At 41.7% G+C, this 14,468-nt stretch overlaps 1 protein-coding gene across 3 annotated transcripts; it reads left to right on the top strand.

The window, feature by feature from the left end:
• Positions 1 to 4,054: 4,054 nt before the first annotated feature.
• LOC112572084 (visual pigment-like receptor peropsin) lies at positions 4,055 to 13,910 on the top strand. Of its 3 annotated transcripts, XR_003100940.1 has the most exons (7): positions 4,055 to 4,169; positions 4,357 to 5,076; positions 5,227 to 5,332; positions 7,199 to 7,258; positions 10,727 to 10,836; positions 11,913 to 12,432; positions 12,733 to 13,910. XR_003100940.1 is itself a non-coding variant. In XM_025251611.1 (6 exons), exons 2-6 carry the CDS (start codon positions 4,381 to 4,383, stop codon positions 12,285 to 12,287), a joined length of 1,347 nt encoding a protein of 448 aa, XP_025107396.1. In that variant the 5' UTR covers positions 4,055 to 4,169; positions 4,357 to 4,380; the 3' UTR covers positions 12,288 to 13,910. The 3 variants fall into 3 exon arrangements, 2 of the variants coding, with proteins under 2 accessions (XP_025107396.1, XP_025107397.1); XM_025251611.1 differs by having other exon boundaries at positions 11,913 to 13,910; XM_025251612.1 differs by lacking the exon at positions 7,199 to 7,258 and having other exon boundaries at positions 11,913 to 13,910.
• The last annotated feature ends 558 nt before the right edge of the window (positions 13,911 to 14,468 follow it).

Here is a 14,468-nt window from a genome sequence, read left to right as displayed (position 1 = left end):
CGGAATGAGAGGGAAAGTCGCTGATCCGTGACGTCACAGGCGTTGTTGATGTGACATCTGTGTGGTCTGCCACCATTTTCATAGTTTAGTCCTTGTTATTCCTCGAGGAGCATAGGGCCGTAACTTTACTGCTGCGGTTTCTGTAAATAAAGTTTACTCAACATGGGAGGCTTGTTAGCCCAAAGCAAAACCCTCAGCCTAGAGAGCCCGGGTGCAGCATTTCAGTCTGGCCTCTCCCCTCCATGTACAAATAAAGCTGTCACAGAAACCGCAACTACCACAACAAAGGCCCGGATCCGGCCCGCCTCCTGTCTCTGACCGGCCCGCCCGCTGGCCGCCCACCAGTAAATATACTATATATACAGTATTGGGTAAAACTGAGTTAACTATATTAGTCCGGCCCTCTAGAACCATCCCAGTTTCTCATCCGGCCCCTTGGGAAAATTAATTGCCCACCCCTGCTCTACAGTCTTATACTAAACACACCATGGGTGACGTATACTGTGTGATGCCAAGCACACCATGAGTGACGTATACTGTGTGATACCAGACAGACCATCTACACTCTACAGTCTTATACCAGACACACCATGATAACGTGTTATACCTCCAGGTTGCATGTGTACTAGAAATTAGAAACAAAGTGACACTTTGCTAGACACAGATTGCGAGCCTGACACAAATGACAAGGAATCCATGCTTGTCGTTAAGACCTAATGAAATAGTCAAACCTACCATCACTTTCTTGCTAGCCCTTGCGATGTAGCTAACAGTGAATGTTTAGTAGCTAACAGTGAACGTTTAGTAGCTAACAGTGAACGTTTAGTAGCTTACAGTGAACGTTTAGTAGCTAACAATGAACGTTTAGTAGCTAACAGTGAACGTTTAGTAGCTAACAGTGAATGTTTAGTAGCTAACAGTGAACGTTTAGTAGCTAACAATGAACGTTTAGTAGCTAACAGTGAACGTTTAGTAGCTAACAGTGAACGTTTAGTAGCTAACAGTGAACGTTTAGTAGCTAACAGTGAACGTTTAGTAGCTTAACAGTGAACGTTTAGTAGCTAACAGTGAACGTTTAGTAGCTTACAGTGAATGTTTAGTAGCTAACAGTGAACGTTTAGTAGCTAACAGTGAACGTTTAGTAGCTAACAGTGAACGTTTAGTAGCTAACAGTGAACGTTTAGTAGCTAACAGTGAACGTTTAGTAGCTAACAATGAACGTTTAGTAGCTAACAGTGAACGTTTAGTAGCTTACAGTGAATGTTTAGTAGCTAACAGTGAACGTTTAGTAGCTTACAGTGAACGTTTAGTAGCTAACAGTGAACGTTTAGTAGCTAACAGTGAACGTTTAGTAGCTAACAGTGAACGTTTAGTAGCTAACAGTGAACGTTTAGTAGCTAACAGTGAACGTTTAGTAGCTAACAGTGAACGTTTAGTAGCTAACAGTGAACGTTTAGTAGCTAACAGTGAACGTTTAGTAGCTTACAGTGAACGTTTAGTAGCTAACAGTGAACGTTTAGTAGCTAACAGTGAATGTTTAGTAGCTAACAGTGAACGTTTAGTAGCTTACAATGAACGTTTAGTAGCTAACAGTGAACGTTTAGTAGCTTACAGTGAATGTTTAGTAGCTAACAGTGAACGTTTAGTAGCTTACAGTGAACGTTTAGTAGCTAACAGTGAACGTTTAGTAGCTTACAGTGAACGTTTAGTAGCTAACAGTGAACGTTTAGTAGCTAACAGTGAACGTTTAGTAGCTTAACAGTGAACGTTTAGTAGCTAACAGTGAACGTTTAGTAGCTAACAGTGAACGTTTAGTAGCTAACAGTGAACGTTTAGTAGCTAACAGTGAACGTTTAGTAGCTAACAGTGAACGTTTAGTCGCTAACAGTGAACGTTTAGTAGCTAACAGTGAATGTTTAGTAGCTAACAGTGAACGTTTAGTCGCTAACAGTGAACGTTTAGTAGCTAACAGTGAGCGTTTAGTCGCTAACAGTGAACGCTTAGTAGCTAACAGTGAACGTTTAGTAGCTAACAACGTGTTTCAACATCAATATTCTCCAGAAAGCAACACTTATGTCTCTAAAATATGTATTGTAGAAATAATTAAGACCTGACCTTGCTTCATTATTTTAAGATCTGACAAGAGTTCAGCAGGTCACTTGGCTTTACATGTTATCAAGGAGTCCACTTGGTGGCGCTCGCTTCGCTGTCAGCGCGGGAATTTCTTGTTGGCACATGTTGTGGTATTTAGTAACTTAGCTACTATACTCTGGCCAGTCTGTGGTGACAAACAATGGTCTTCCCCAGGTCAACCCTGTCAACACGACTCCTGTGTCTTACCTGCCTGGCTGACGACATCACAGGTAGCGGAGAGTCTCCAAGTCCACAGTCAACGGTGTGTTCACACCTGTACCTGTCCCAGTGGTGACGGGCGATAGCTGTAGGTTCACATAATGTTGACATGTATGTTCACACGAGAGCTGCAAGTTCACTTAGTAAAGCAATACAGCCGTGTATCCAATTCTATAACAAGTTGTCAAATAAACGCTAATAAACAAAGCTAATAAAACAACGCTAAAACAAGTAGCTAACTGCTATTAGCTGAGACAAAACCATTAGCTAGCTAAAACTAACTACTACAACTACCACGGACATTGAATACTGCTACAGCTACCACTAGCTAGCTACTATTATAGCTGACACAACTACTATGTAGCTACTACTAGGCTACACTAGCTACTGGCACAGAGACTTCCTAGCTCCACATGTACTGTAGCGGCCTCCCAACGCTCAAGTGTCTTACTCCACAACTAACAGTTAATTACTTCAGTTAATTAATTCGAGTGTTCATGGCTGATTGATGATGTATGCAAACTCATCATGTTCAAGTAGATGTCATGGTCCTGTGACATGTCAATGTTGCGGACATGACCTGCTAGTGCTCTCGGCGTTTTCATGTTTTCAAGACTTTGTCCTGATTCTGTGAAACCTTTCTCTGCATGTGTCATCTGCTTACAGGGCTAGCTGTCTCTGGTTGCCTTAGTTGCTGTAAAACCTTAGTCAAACACCAACCCACCAAACGTAAATGAAGCTGGTCATACCAGCATCTGCCTCTTGCTTTTGGAAACTGATTGTACCGAGAGGTCAAAGAGCATCTGGCTTACAAAGGAGCCTGAGGTAAGTGACATCACACTGACTTCAACAGTCACATCATGCGTCGATGGCGTAAAAGGAATCGTCTGCTCCAAAAGGTAGGAACGAGAGGGATAAAATGGAATGGGGAGGCTTGCGTTGGTACTAGATTCGATGAGCCACCCACAATTCACTGTCGTACATCAAACATCTTTATTCATTTTCCTCTTGATGGGTATAGAGAAGCTGAATTATACATAATTTGCAGTTCGCCCGTACAATTTCCCCGTAACAGCTTGAATAGATGCTCTCAGTTTGAATAGAAGTAAGTATAGGGCAATGCAGTACAAGGCGGTGGAGAGGCCATACAACCTTTCACCCACCTTACCTTCCTAAAGCATGAACCCTGCAACAGACTTTGATTTCCTGACACAAAAGATTGCTTCTCGAACAGAAATCGTGGTGAGTACAAAAATATTTTTCTATAACATCGTAGTACTTTGCAAGTCTTAAACACAGTCACACACAAGTGCGCACACACACTACACCCTCCCACCTTCACACAAGAACCAGAAAGGCGTGGAAGGAAGGAAAGAAGGCAAAGGGAAAGAAACTGGCGAAGAGGAGAGCTACACAAAGAAAGAGAGACAAATACTAGAAGTTGACAGGTCATCAGTGCCATGCGGCCATGACAGCAATCTAGGATATTGGTTCGCATGATGTTCTGTCATCCAACATGATGTAGAGGTGGCGGACGAAGAGTTTGGTAATGTGATGAGAGTTTCCTCAACTGATTCTACTAATGGACACGCAACGCTGGCCTCAGTCACCTCGGCTGGACTGTCGGGCCTCTGCGCATGCGCTCACAAGCTGCAGGACAAAATCAGATTTAAAGCGAGAAAACTGCGAGAGGTGTGTGAGAACTGCGAGCTGCCAGCTTCTCTTGTCCTTCGTCATTGACTTTCATCATCCAATTTCATCGCTAACTCAGCGGAGCATCGCCAAGCGGACGATGTGGCACCAGTAACACGTGTCAAGTATGTTTTTAAATTATTAGTTCTTCCACTTCCGAAGTATAAACATGATATGGTTAATAATAATATCATTAGAAACACAATAGCACTTCATTGTTTATCTCTCCGTCTCCCTCACACACGCACGCACTGGGAGGTGTAGATAATGTGTTAAATACCTGTGTACAAATCGACATGTTGGTTGCTGCAGAACATTGCAGGTCAAGGTGAGAAGATGGCGAGCTCGGCAGGTGACTTGGATGGTGAGTCGAGTTCACTGTCAGTGCTGACCGTCAGCGCACAGGACGCGGTGTCTGCAGGGGATGCTGTGCACCCTGCACGCATGTCCAGAGCTGGGTACATGGTAGTGGGCGCCACCCTGACCCTCACCTGGGTGCTGGGCACCTTGGGAAACGCCACGTGTCTGGCGGTGTTCACCCTGCACAAGCGCCTGAGGTCGCCCACCAACATGTTTGTCATGTCACTAAACACTAGCGACCTGCTCATGTCCAGTGTCGCCTGCTTCTTCTGCCTGTCGTCCGCCTGGCGGGGCGGCTGGCTGTACGGACACGCGGGCTGCACCTTCGAGGGCTTCTTGGTCTACCTGCTGGGCATGACCTCCATGTACTCACTGGCCGCCATTTCCCTTGACCGCTACATCGTCATCGCTAAGCCGCTGCTAGGCCCTCGCATCACCCCCCGTGTGGCGGGTGGCAGCATCGCTCTGTGCTGGCTGGGGGGGTTCCTGTGGGCAGCGCTGCCCTTGGTGGGGTGGAACGAGTACAGGCTGGAGGGTGGGGGCATTTCGTGCAGCGTGGTGTGGGAGAGCACTAGCACCCTCTACACCAGCTACATCTGGGCCATCTTCTTCTTCTGTTTCCTCCTCCCCGTCGGCGTCATGTTCTTCTCCTACTACCACATCTTTATGACGGTGAGTAACTGGGTGAGCATCCTGCGCGTGCGAGTGAGAGATGAAATGTCACACGTGTGTGTGTGTGTGTGTGTGCATGCACACGCATTATTATGCTTGTAAGAGACATGCCATTTTTAGAACAGTAAATGTAGAGTTTGTTGGTAACAGATTCGGGTAGTCTCCAGAAACCAGACGTGGGACAAGAACAGCCGCATCGCACGAAGGAACCAGAAGGTAGAGAAGAAAATGGCTAAAACCATCGCCGCTATGCTAGGTGAGAGAAGGGGTTAGGTTAGGCAAGAAAAAAGTAGGTAGACTGTAGATACAGGCTAACAGTAGTAGGTAGACACAGCCTAACAGCAGTAGGTAGACTGTAGATACAGCCTAACAGCAGTAGGTAGACTGTAGACACATGCTAACAGTAGTAGGTAGACTGTAGACACAGGCTAACAGCAGTATGTAGACTGTAGATACAGCCTAACAGCAGTAGGTAGACACATGCTAACAGTAGTAGGAAGACTGTAGACACAGGCTAACAGTAGTATGTAGACTGTAGACACAGGCTAACAGTAGTAGGTAGACTGTAGACACATGCTAACAGCAGTATGTAGACTGTAGACACAGGCTAACAGTAGTAGGTAGACTGTAGACACAGGCTAACAGCAGTATGTAGACTGTAGACACAGGCTAACAGTAGTAGGTAGACTGTAGACACATGCTAACAGCAGTATGTAGACTGTAGACACAGGCTAACAGTAGTAGGTAGACTGTAGACACAGGCTAACAGCAGTATGTAGACTGTAGACACAGGCTAACAGTAGTAGGTAGACTGTAGACACATGCTAACAGCAGTATGTAGACTGTAGACACAGGCTAACAGTAGTAGGTAGACAGGCTAACAGGAAATAGTAGAAACTCCATTGCGCATGCTATCCAGTATCCAGAGAACACGTGACTGGAACATGGGTGCCAGCTGTTTTTTTTTGTTTTTTTTATCTAGAATAAACAAACGTCCGGACAGGCCACCCGGGCGCCATCCCAGCTAGATATACAGTAGCTTAGAGCTCTCCATCTCATACACTAACGACCAAACTGACCAAAAGCTAATAATTGGTGACAACTTATTCTGTTACAAAGGTCTGCTGACTCGACGACTAAGTAGACCATGCAAACCATGTTTTCCTGAAAATAAACCCTCGACAGATTTGTCGTGATACAAACCCTACCCCGAATAGAAATCCTTGTTCAAATTTTCAGCCAGATTTGGTTCATCTGTTGAAACATACGCCGGATGTATTGAATTATAAAGTAATAATACTAAGAATGAAATAGATAAGATTATTACATTAATCCTTAAAATGATAATATAAATCACAATTAAGTATTTGTAAATGACCCAGCGGGCGCCTATTAACGAACGGTGCATGCCTGTGTACAAATACCGTAAAACATGTCTGTTTAAAAGTTTCATCATAAATGTAGATTTTTAAGACACGAAAAATAAAAATGAAACATCTCCTGAAAATAAGCCCTCGTACTTCTTTTCGAACACAACACCCCCCCCCCCCCAAGACCGGACTTATTTTGGCGGAAACGCGATGCATGATGCAAGATTCAATGGTACAATGGTGTAGTACTTTAGTGCAGGTACCACTGTGTAGCACGACCGTGGTCAGTTTTCTTCTATACTACAGATGACATTATTTAACAGTTCAAAGTTCACTTCCAGACGCGACACGACCTGCACGACTATGAGGTTATGATGTCTTGTTTACTGTAATCAGCTTTGTGGAGAGCTGAGCATTACTTACTGCCGGCTGTATGATCTTGTAATTGTTAGTGACTGTATAATCCTCTCTAATTATTAGTGACTGTATAATGTGCTGTGATTACTGCCGGCATTATAATATTCTGTAATTTTTACCGGCTTTGTAATAATTCTGTAATTACTGCCGGCTTTATAATATTCTGTAATTATTACCGGCTTTATAATAATTCTGTAATTATTACCGGCTTTATAATAATTCTGTAATTATTACCGGCTTTATAATATTCTGTAATTATTACCGGCTTTATAATATTCTGTAATTCTGTAAACTCCGACTTATGGTGAGGAAATGGTGTGTCTGGACACTTTCAGGTGCATACCTTGGATGCTGGATGCCATACACGGTCTTCTCATTTGCCGTCTGTTTCCTTGGTAACCTGCTCAGTATTCTCAGACATTGGTATTTTTGTGGATAACACGTTCATCCAATTATTATAAGGCTTTGGCCCTAAAGGCTGTCCTTTGTCAAACTGGCTTCTCGCTAACACCAGCAGATGATGGACTTTGGCGACAAGTGACACTGTGACTAGCAATCCACTCATGTCACATTTTGTTTTCTCCTAGGGATTCAGTCCCCTCTTGTGGCTCTCACTCGTGTGTTGTTTGCTTTTGTTATGCCTCTTCTTATCTAAATAGTTTCATACATTTCATTGCCCTGCAGTTCTTCAACTACAGCTGATACACTTTTAATATTATGTCGTCTTTGTGTACTGTCAATGTCTTTTTATTCGCTAAGTGTTTTTGTAATGCTGCATATTTTCAATTATTGCTTTATATTTGTCAAGGTGAGTCTTTTTAATTACTGATTGCATACTTTGTTTACATGAATTATTGCGTTATATTCGTTAAGTAAACCTGTTTTTTAATATTACATAGTATTTGTCTATTTTTAAATTATTGATATCTGTCAAATGATCCTATTTCAATATTATATACATCCCTTGAATGTTTTCTATTTTCAGCTAAATAGTGTTTGATGTTATTTAGGAACACTAATTTTAATAGCACATACCGTATTTGTATATTTTCAACTATTCTTACATATCCGATAACTTTTTTTTACTTCGGTAGCCCAGCAGTCAAGTTCTCGTCACCTGCAAAAGAGTCTTGAGGGTCTGGGTTCACATTCCAACTCCCACAAATTGTCTAGAAACTATTTAACTGGCCTTGGTGTAGTCTATTCTGCTCACCGGCGTCCAACACCGAAAACAAACTCATTTTTTGCATGGTGTTGACATTACACACTCCTTAACCTCAGGCAATGCTAGTCGGTGTACAATACTAGTCTGTGTACAATACTAGTCGGTGTACAATGCTAGTCTGTACAATACTAGTCTGTGTACAATGCTAGTCGGTGTACAATACTAGTCTTTGTACAATACTAGTATGTGTACAATGCTAGTCTGTGTACAATACTAGTCGGTGTACAATGCTAGTCAGTGTACAATGCTAGTCTGTGTATAATACTAGTCTGTGTACAATGCTAGTCTGTATACAATACTAGTCTTTGTACAATACTAGTCGGTGTACAATGCTAGTCTGCAGACAATACTAGTCTGTGTACAATGTTAGACTGTAGACAATACTAGTCTGTATACAATACTAGCCTGTAGACAATACTAGTCTGTGTACAATGCTAGTCAGTGTACAATGCTAGTCTGTAGACAATGCTAGTCTTTGTACAATGCTAGTCTGTAGACAATACTAGTCTGTGTACAATACTAGTCTGTGTACGATGCTAGTCAGTGTACAATAATAGTCTGTGTACAATGCTGGTCTGTGTACAATGCTAGTCTGTAGATAATACAAGTCTGTGTACAATACTAGTCTGTAGACAGTAATACTCTGCAGATAATACTAGTCTGTGTACAATGCTAGTCTGTGCACAATGCTAGCCTGTAGACAATGCTAGTCTTTGTACAATGCTAGTCTGTACAATGCTAGTGTGTGTACAATACAAGTCTTACAATGCTAGTCTATACAATACTAGTCTGTGTACAATACAAGTCTGTACAATGCTAGTCTGTACAATGCTAGTCTGTGTACAATGCTAGTCTGTATACCATGCTAGTCTGTAGACAATACTAGTCTGTGTACAATGCTAGTCTGCAGACAATACTAGTCTGTGTACAATGTTAGACTGTAGACAATACTAGTCTGTATACAATACTAGCCTGTAGACAATACTAGTCTGTGTACAATGCTAGTCTGCAGACAATACTAGTCTGTGTACAATGCTAGACTGTAGACAATACTAGTCTGTATACAATACTAGCCTGTAGACAATACTAGTCTGTGTACAATGCTAGTCTGTGTACAATGCTAGTCTGTGTACAATGCTAGTCAGTATACAATGCTAGTCTGTGTACAATGCTAGTCGGTATACAATACTAGTCTGTGTACCATGCTAGCTTGTATACAATACTAGTCGGTGTACAATACTAGCCTGTAGACAATACTAGTCTGTATACAATACTAGTCTGTAGACAATGCTAGTCTGTGTACCATGCTATCTTGTATACAATACTAGTCTGTGTACAATACTAGCCTGTAGACCAGGGGTCTCAAACTCATATTAGCATGTGGGCCGCAGTGGAAAGTAACAGCCAGTCAGCGGGCCGCACCACGAAAAGAAAATGTTTTTTCATTAAATTTTACGAACACTACTGTCACTGCAGTTAAATGCTAAAATAAAATTTTTATAATTATTAATTACATTTAGTGTAGTTTATTACATGCACAGGCAGTTTAGTTTATTAAAATAAGTTGACGTTGTCTCTGTCACTAATAACGGGGGTAATTTTCACTGCGGGAGTTAATCACCAAGCACAACATACATATACACCGCGGACGTGGCCGAGGGCCGCACAAAAATGTTTCGCGGGCCGCATTCGGCCCGCGGGCCGCGTGTTTGAGACCCCTGCTGTAGACAATGCTAGTCTGTGTACAATGCTAGTCAGTATACAATGCTAGTCTGTGTACAATGCTAGTCGGTATACAATACTAGTCTGTAGACAATGCTAGTCTGTGTACCATGCTAGCTTGTATACAATACTAGTCTGTATACAATACTAGTCAGTATACAATGCTAGTCTGTGTACAATACTAGTCTGTATACAATACTAGTCAGTATACAATGCTAGTCTGTGTACAATGCTAGTCGGTATACAATACTAGTCTGTATACAATACTAGTCTGTAGACAATGCTAGTCTGTGTACCATGCTAGCTTGTATACAATACTAGTCTGTGTACAATACTAGCCTGTAGACAATACTAGTCTGTGTACAACGCTAGTCTGTGTACAATACTAGTCTATAGACAATACTAGCCTGTAGACAATACTAGTCTGTGTACAATACTAGTCTGTGTACAATGTTAGTCTGTGTACAACGCTAGTCTGTAGACAATACTAGTCTGTGTACAATGCTAGTCTGTATACAATGCTAGCCTGTAGACAATACTAGTCTGTGTACAATACTAGCCTGTAGACAATACTAGTCTGTGTACAATACTAGCCTGTAGACAATACTAGTCTGTGTACAATACTAGTCTGTGTACAATGTTAGTCTGTGTACAACGCTAGTCTGTGTACAATACTAGTCTGTGTACAATGTTAGTCGGTGTACAACGCTAGCCTGTAGACAATACTAGTCTGTGTACAATACTAGCCTGTAGACAATACTAGTCTGTGTACAATGCTGTTTCAGTTTTTAATATTATTTCGTTATTGAACTTTATTGTGAAAGTAACCCACTTCAAAGAAGAGTCTGGGTGGTGGAGTAAGAGTGTGAAGGAGAGTCGGGTGGTAGACTAAGTGCAGCTTTGGGAATTGTTTCAGGGTCGGGGAGCATCTCTGCGGAGTTAGCTACATACCCCGCTATCATCGCCAAGAGTCAGGGAGTACTCAACCCCATCATTTATGTGGCCAGCAACAAGCAGTTCCGACAGGTAGGTGTCTCCCCTCATTCAGGGCGGTGTGGTGTCACCAATACAGTGAGGGTTGACTGTCCTGGGTTCACCTCTCGTCTCGGACACGCTGTTCTTTCTCTGTATGTGGCATCTGTTTACAGGGCTGACTGTCTTGTAATGATGTAGCCTTAGTTGCTGACACCGATTTCCTGCCCCTCCCCCACTCAGTCTCTTGTTCTCTTATAATCTCGTGTACAGACGAAGTGTATAATAACTGGAGGGCGACGATGTTTAACTTTTGTTTCTTAGGCTTAATTGGTGTTTGATGTTGATGAAAGTCTGACAGTTTCTTGTCGATGCTTTCTAAAACACTTGTACGTGAACACACAAAGTCTATACTTTTCATGTTCAGCCTTTCTATGAATCTGTTTATGTAAATACTTATATTCATTCTTTCTATCGGTTTCGTAATGCAATGAGCAGGCTTTCTATAAACTTACAGTGTTACTGGTACTTGTGTCTGTAAGCTTTATGTAACACTGACACCTGTGTCTAGGCTTTCTGTAAAATTACTGTGTTACTGGTACTTGTGTCTATAAACTTTATGTAACACTGACACCTGTGTCTAGGCTTTCTATAAAATTACTGTGTTACTGGTACTTGTGTCTATAAACTTTATATAATACTGACACTTGTGTCTAGGCTTTCTATAAACTTACAGTGTTACTGGTACTTGTGTCTATAAACTTTATGTAACAGTGACACCTGTGTCTAAGCTTTCTATAATTACTGTGTTACTGGTACTTGTGTCTATAAACTTTATATAATTACTGTGTTACTGGTACTTGTGTCTATAAACTTTATGTAACAGTGACACCTGTGTCTAAGCTTTCTATAATTACTGTGTTACTGGTACTTGTGTCTGTAAACTTTCTATAATTACTGTGTTACTGGTACTTGTGTCTATAAACTTTATGTAACACTGACACTTGTGTCTAAGCTTATTAGAAAGTCACCAATACTGATACTTGCATCTAGACTTTCTGTGAACATGAGTTTGTTATAATCATACCCAGGGTTTCTAGAACCAGTGTTGTCATCAATCTCACGTGCAGGCTTTCTATGAACTCTTGCCCTGTCTGGGTCTGCGCCGAGCTTTAGTCAAGCAAATCGAGAAGGAGGGGGAGTCGGAGGAGTCAGATGTGGATGAGGACACCGCGGGCCCCACCACAAGGGCAGAGCGAGCAGGCAAGAACAAGGGAGGTAAGCAGCCACAGAGTAAGCAGAAGGCTTCCTGCATGGCCGTCCACCCGACACCCGGCAACCGACACCCGACACCTGACGTGGACAACCAGCCAAGCGAGACCGTCGTGGAGGACATCTTCCTGGTCAGCGACGCCGGAAGTCAAGGTCACGTGGAAGAGATAGAGCTCAAGGACAAAGGTTGTGTGGTGACCGGAGGCTGTGACCTGGGGTCAGCACCACAGTGAGGTGTCTGTAAAACTGATGTTTTGTTGGCATCTTGGCTGTCCCTTGGCTGTCCCTTGGCTAGCAGTCAACTGGCCTTTGGTAGTCTTATGGAGGTCGTCTCTTGACTGGTCATTGTAAGCAAATTGTCTTGCTGGTAGTTTGTAGGTTTACTAGTAGTTTGTAGGTTTACTAGTATTTGAAGGTTTGCTTGTAGTTTGTAGGTTTACTAACAATTGGAAGGTTTGCTAGCAGTCTGTAGGTTTACTAACAATTGGTAGGTTTACCAATATTTGAAGGTTTGCTAGCAATTTGTAGGTTTGCTAGTATTTGAAGGTTTGCTTGTAGTTTGAAGGTTTACTAGCAATTTGTAGGTTTACTAGTATTTGAAGGTTTACTATCAGTTTGTAGGTTTTTTTAGTATTTGAAGGTTTGCTAGTAGTTTGTAGGTTTACTAGCAATTTGTAGGTTTACTAGTATTTGAAGGTTTGCTAGTAGTTTGTAGGTTTACTAGCAATTTGTAGCTTTACTAGTATTTGAAGATTTGCTAGTAGTTTGAAGGTTTGCTAGCAGTTTGTAGGTTTGCTAGTATTTGTAGGTTTACTAGTAGTAGATAGAAATCTGGTCGCATTTTGATGAACGCATTCATCAGACTGGCTGTTCTGTGTGAGTGTGTGTGGGTAGGGATGTAACTGTTTTATTCTGTGTGGGAGATGGTATTTATTTTTATGTTGTTTATAATGTTTGTATGGTTCTATTCTTACTGTTATTTGCCTTCAATATCTGCACGGTTTTTTTGGTATTAGTACATAATTTAGAAATGCAATTATTGAGTGTTTTTCTTGTCTCATGCAGTCGTTATTGTATTTAGGAATGTTTTTCTCACTCGTCTCAGTATTTATCGTAAACTAAGTAAATATAGTTCTTCTACCACTCCACTTGAATTGTTTTACGAATGATGGCACTGCTTGTTATCTCCAGGTGGTTTTTGAAATGGTGTATCACTTATAACCTCCTATCGTATTTCCCTCATGTTCCTCATTTTCTCCACCTATTAACTTTTTTATAGGTAGCTTCTTAGTTTTTAGGAACTTAACTAAGGAAGATTACTCTAGCTTTTGCAAGTTGAATATTGAGCAAACATCCTTGTTGTGATGTGATAGGCCATTATGTTAGAACACTCCACGTCGACTACTACTACTCTTACCCCGGAGAAAAATCGCAAGTCATTAAAATTGTAGTCTGCCTGCTCAAGTTGTGATTTCAAATGCGGTGAAAGCATGCCACAATCTTTTCTCGAAGACAAAGAATGTCAAGGTGCGGTGAGATGACCAGAAGTACATGTGGTAACATGATGAAAGTACAACTATTACAATATTACAACTATTGTGACTGTAATCACGACTACGCCATGTCAGAGCAGTCTCAGGTTATCTGCGATGTTACTTGCCAGAAGATGGTCATGCTAATGTCCCCATTGAAAAACTTCATAATCTCGAAATTATCAATGATATTTAAACAGAATGAAAATTTCATTTAATGTCTAGTGTCTTTTTATGGGAGGTAATCAGACATTCTCATACGTTCGGTCGATAGAGTTGTTTCTCTTTGATCACACATTACACTTAAATCTTGTGGAAACCACACACACAGAGAAATAAACATTTCAAAGAATTCCTGGTTCAGATATTTTTTGTGGTCCTACTATGTTTTTATTCTGAACATTAATACCTTCCCCAAGAAATCCTCAAAATTTTCCAAAACAAAAAATGGGAGGCGAAGAGCAAGTGTGACGCACGGGACAATCTTTCCCAGGATCGATGGAGCAAGACCTGACCCTGACCCTGACCCTGACCTCACCCTGGCAGTGAGTTTTCTGGAGGCCTCTGGTCTCAACAGCAGAACACTCCTAACCCTCTAGAATGAACAACAAAACAGCAACTAAACACTAAACTTACCCTCTGGCATTAACAACACAAAAACCACTAATCCTAATCCTCTGATACTAAGAACAGAACAAAAGTTAACCCTAACCCTCTGGCATTAACAGGAGAACAATTAACCAACAACTAAACTACTGTGGTATCAACAACAGTCAGGTTTCACCTTAATTTTTGCAAGCGGTGCAGCAAAACTTGTAATTTGTCTACCGAGCCCAGCGCTGACGTTGAGGAGAGGTCTCACTGTGTGGAGTTATGTTTAGC

Source organism: Pomacea canaliculata, linkage group LG9 (genome assembly GCF_003073045.1).
Source record: "Pomacea canaliculata isolate SZHN2017 linkage group LG9, ASM307304v1, whole genome shotgun sequence".
Lineage (NCBI taxonomy): Eukaryota > Metazoa > Mollusca > Gastropoda > Architaenioglossa > Ampullariidae > Pomacea > Pomacea canaliculata.
The sequence above is the reverse complement of the archived record's forward strand: the minus strand, read 5'-3'. Positions and strand labels throughout refer to the sequence as shown.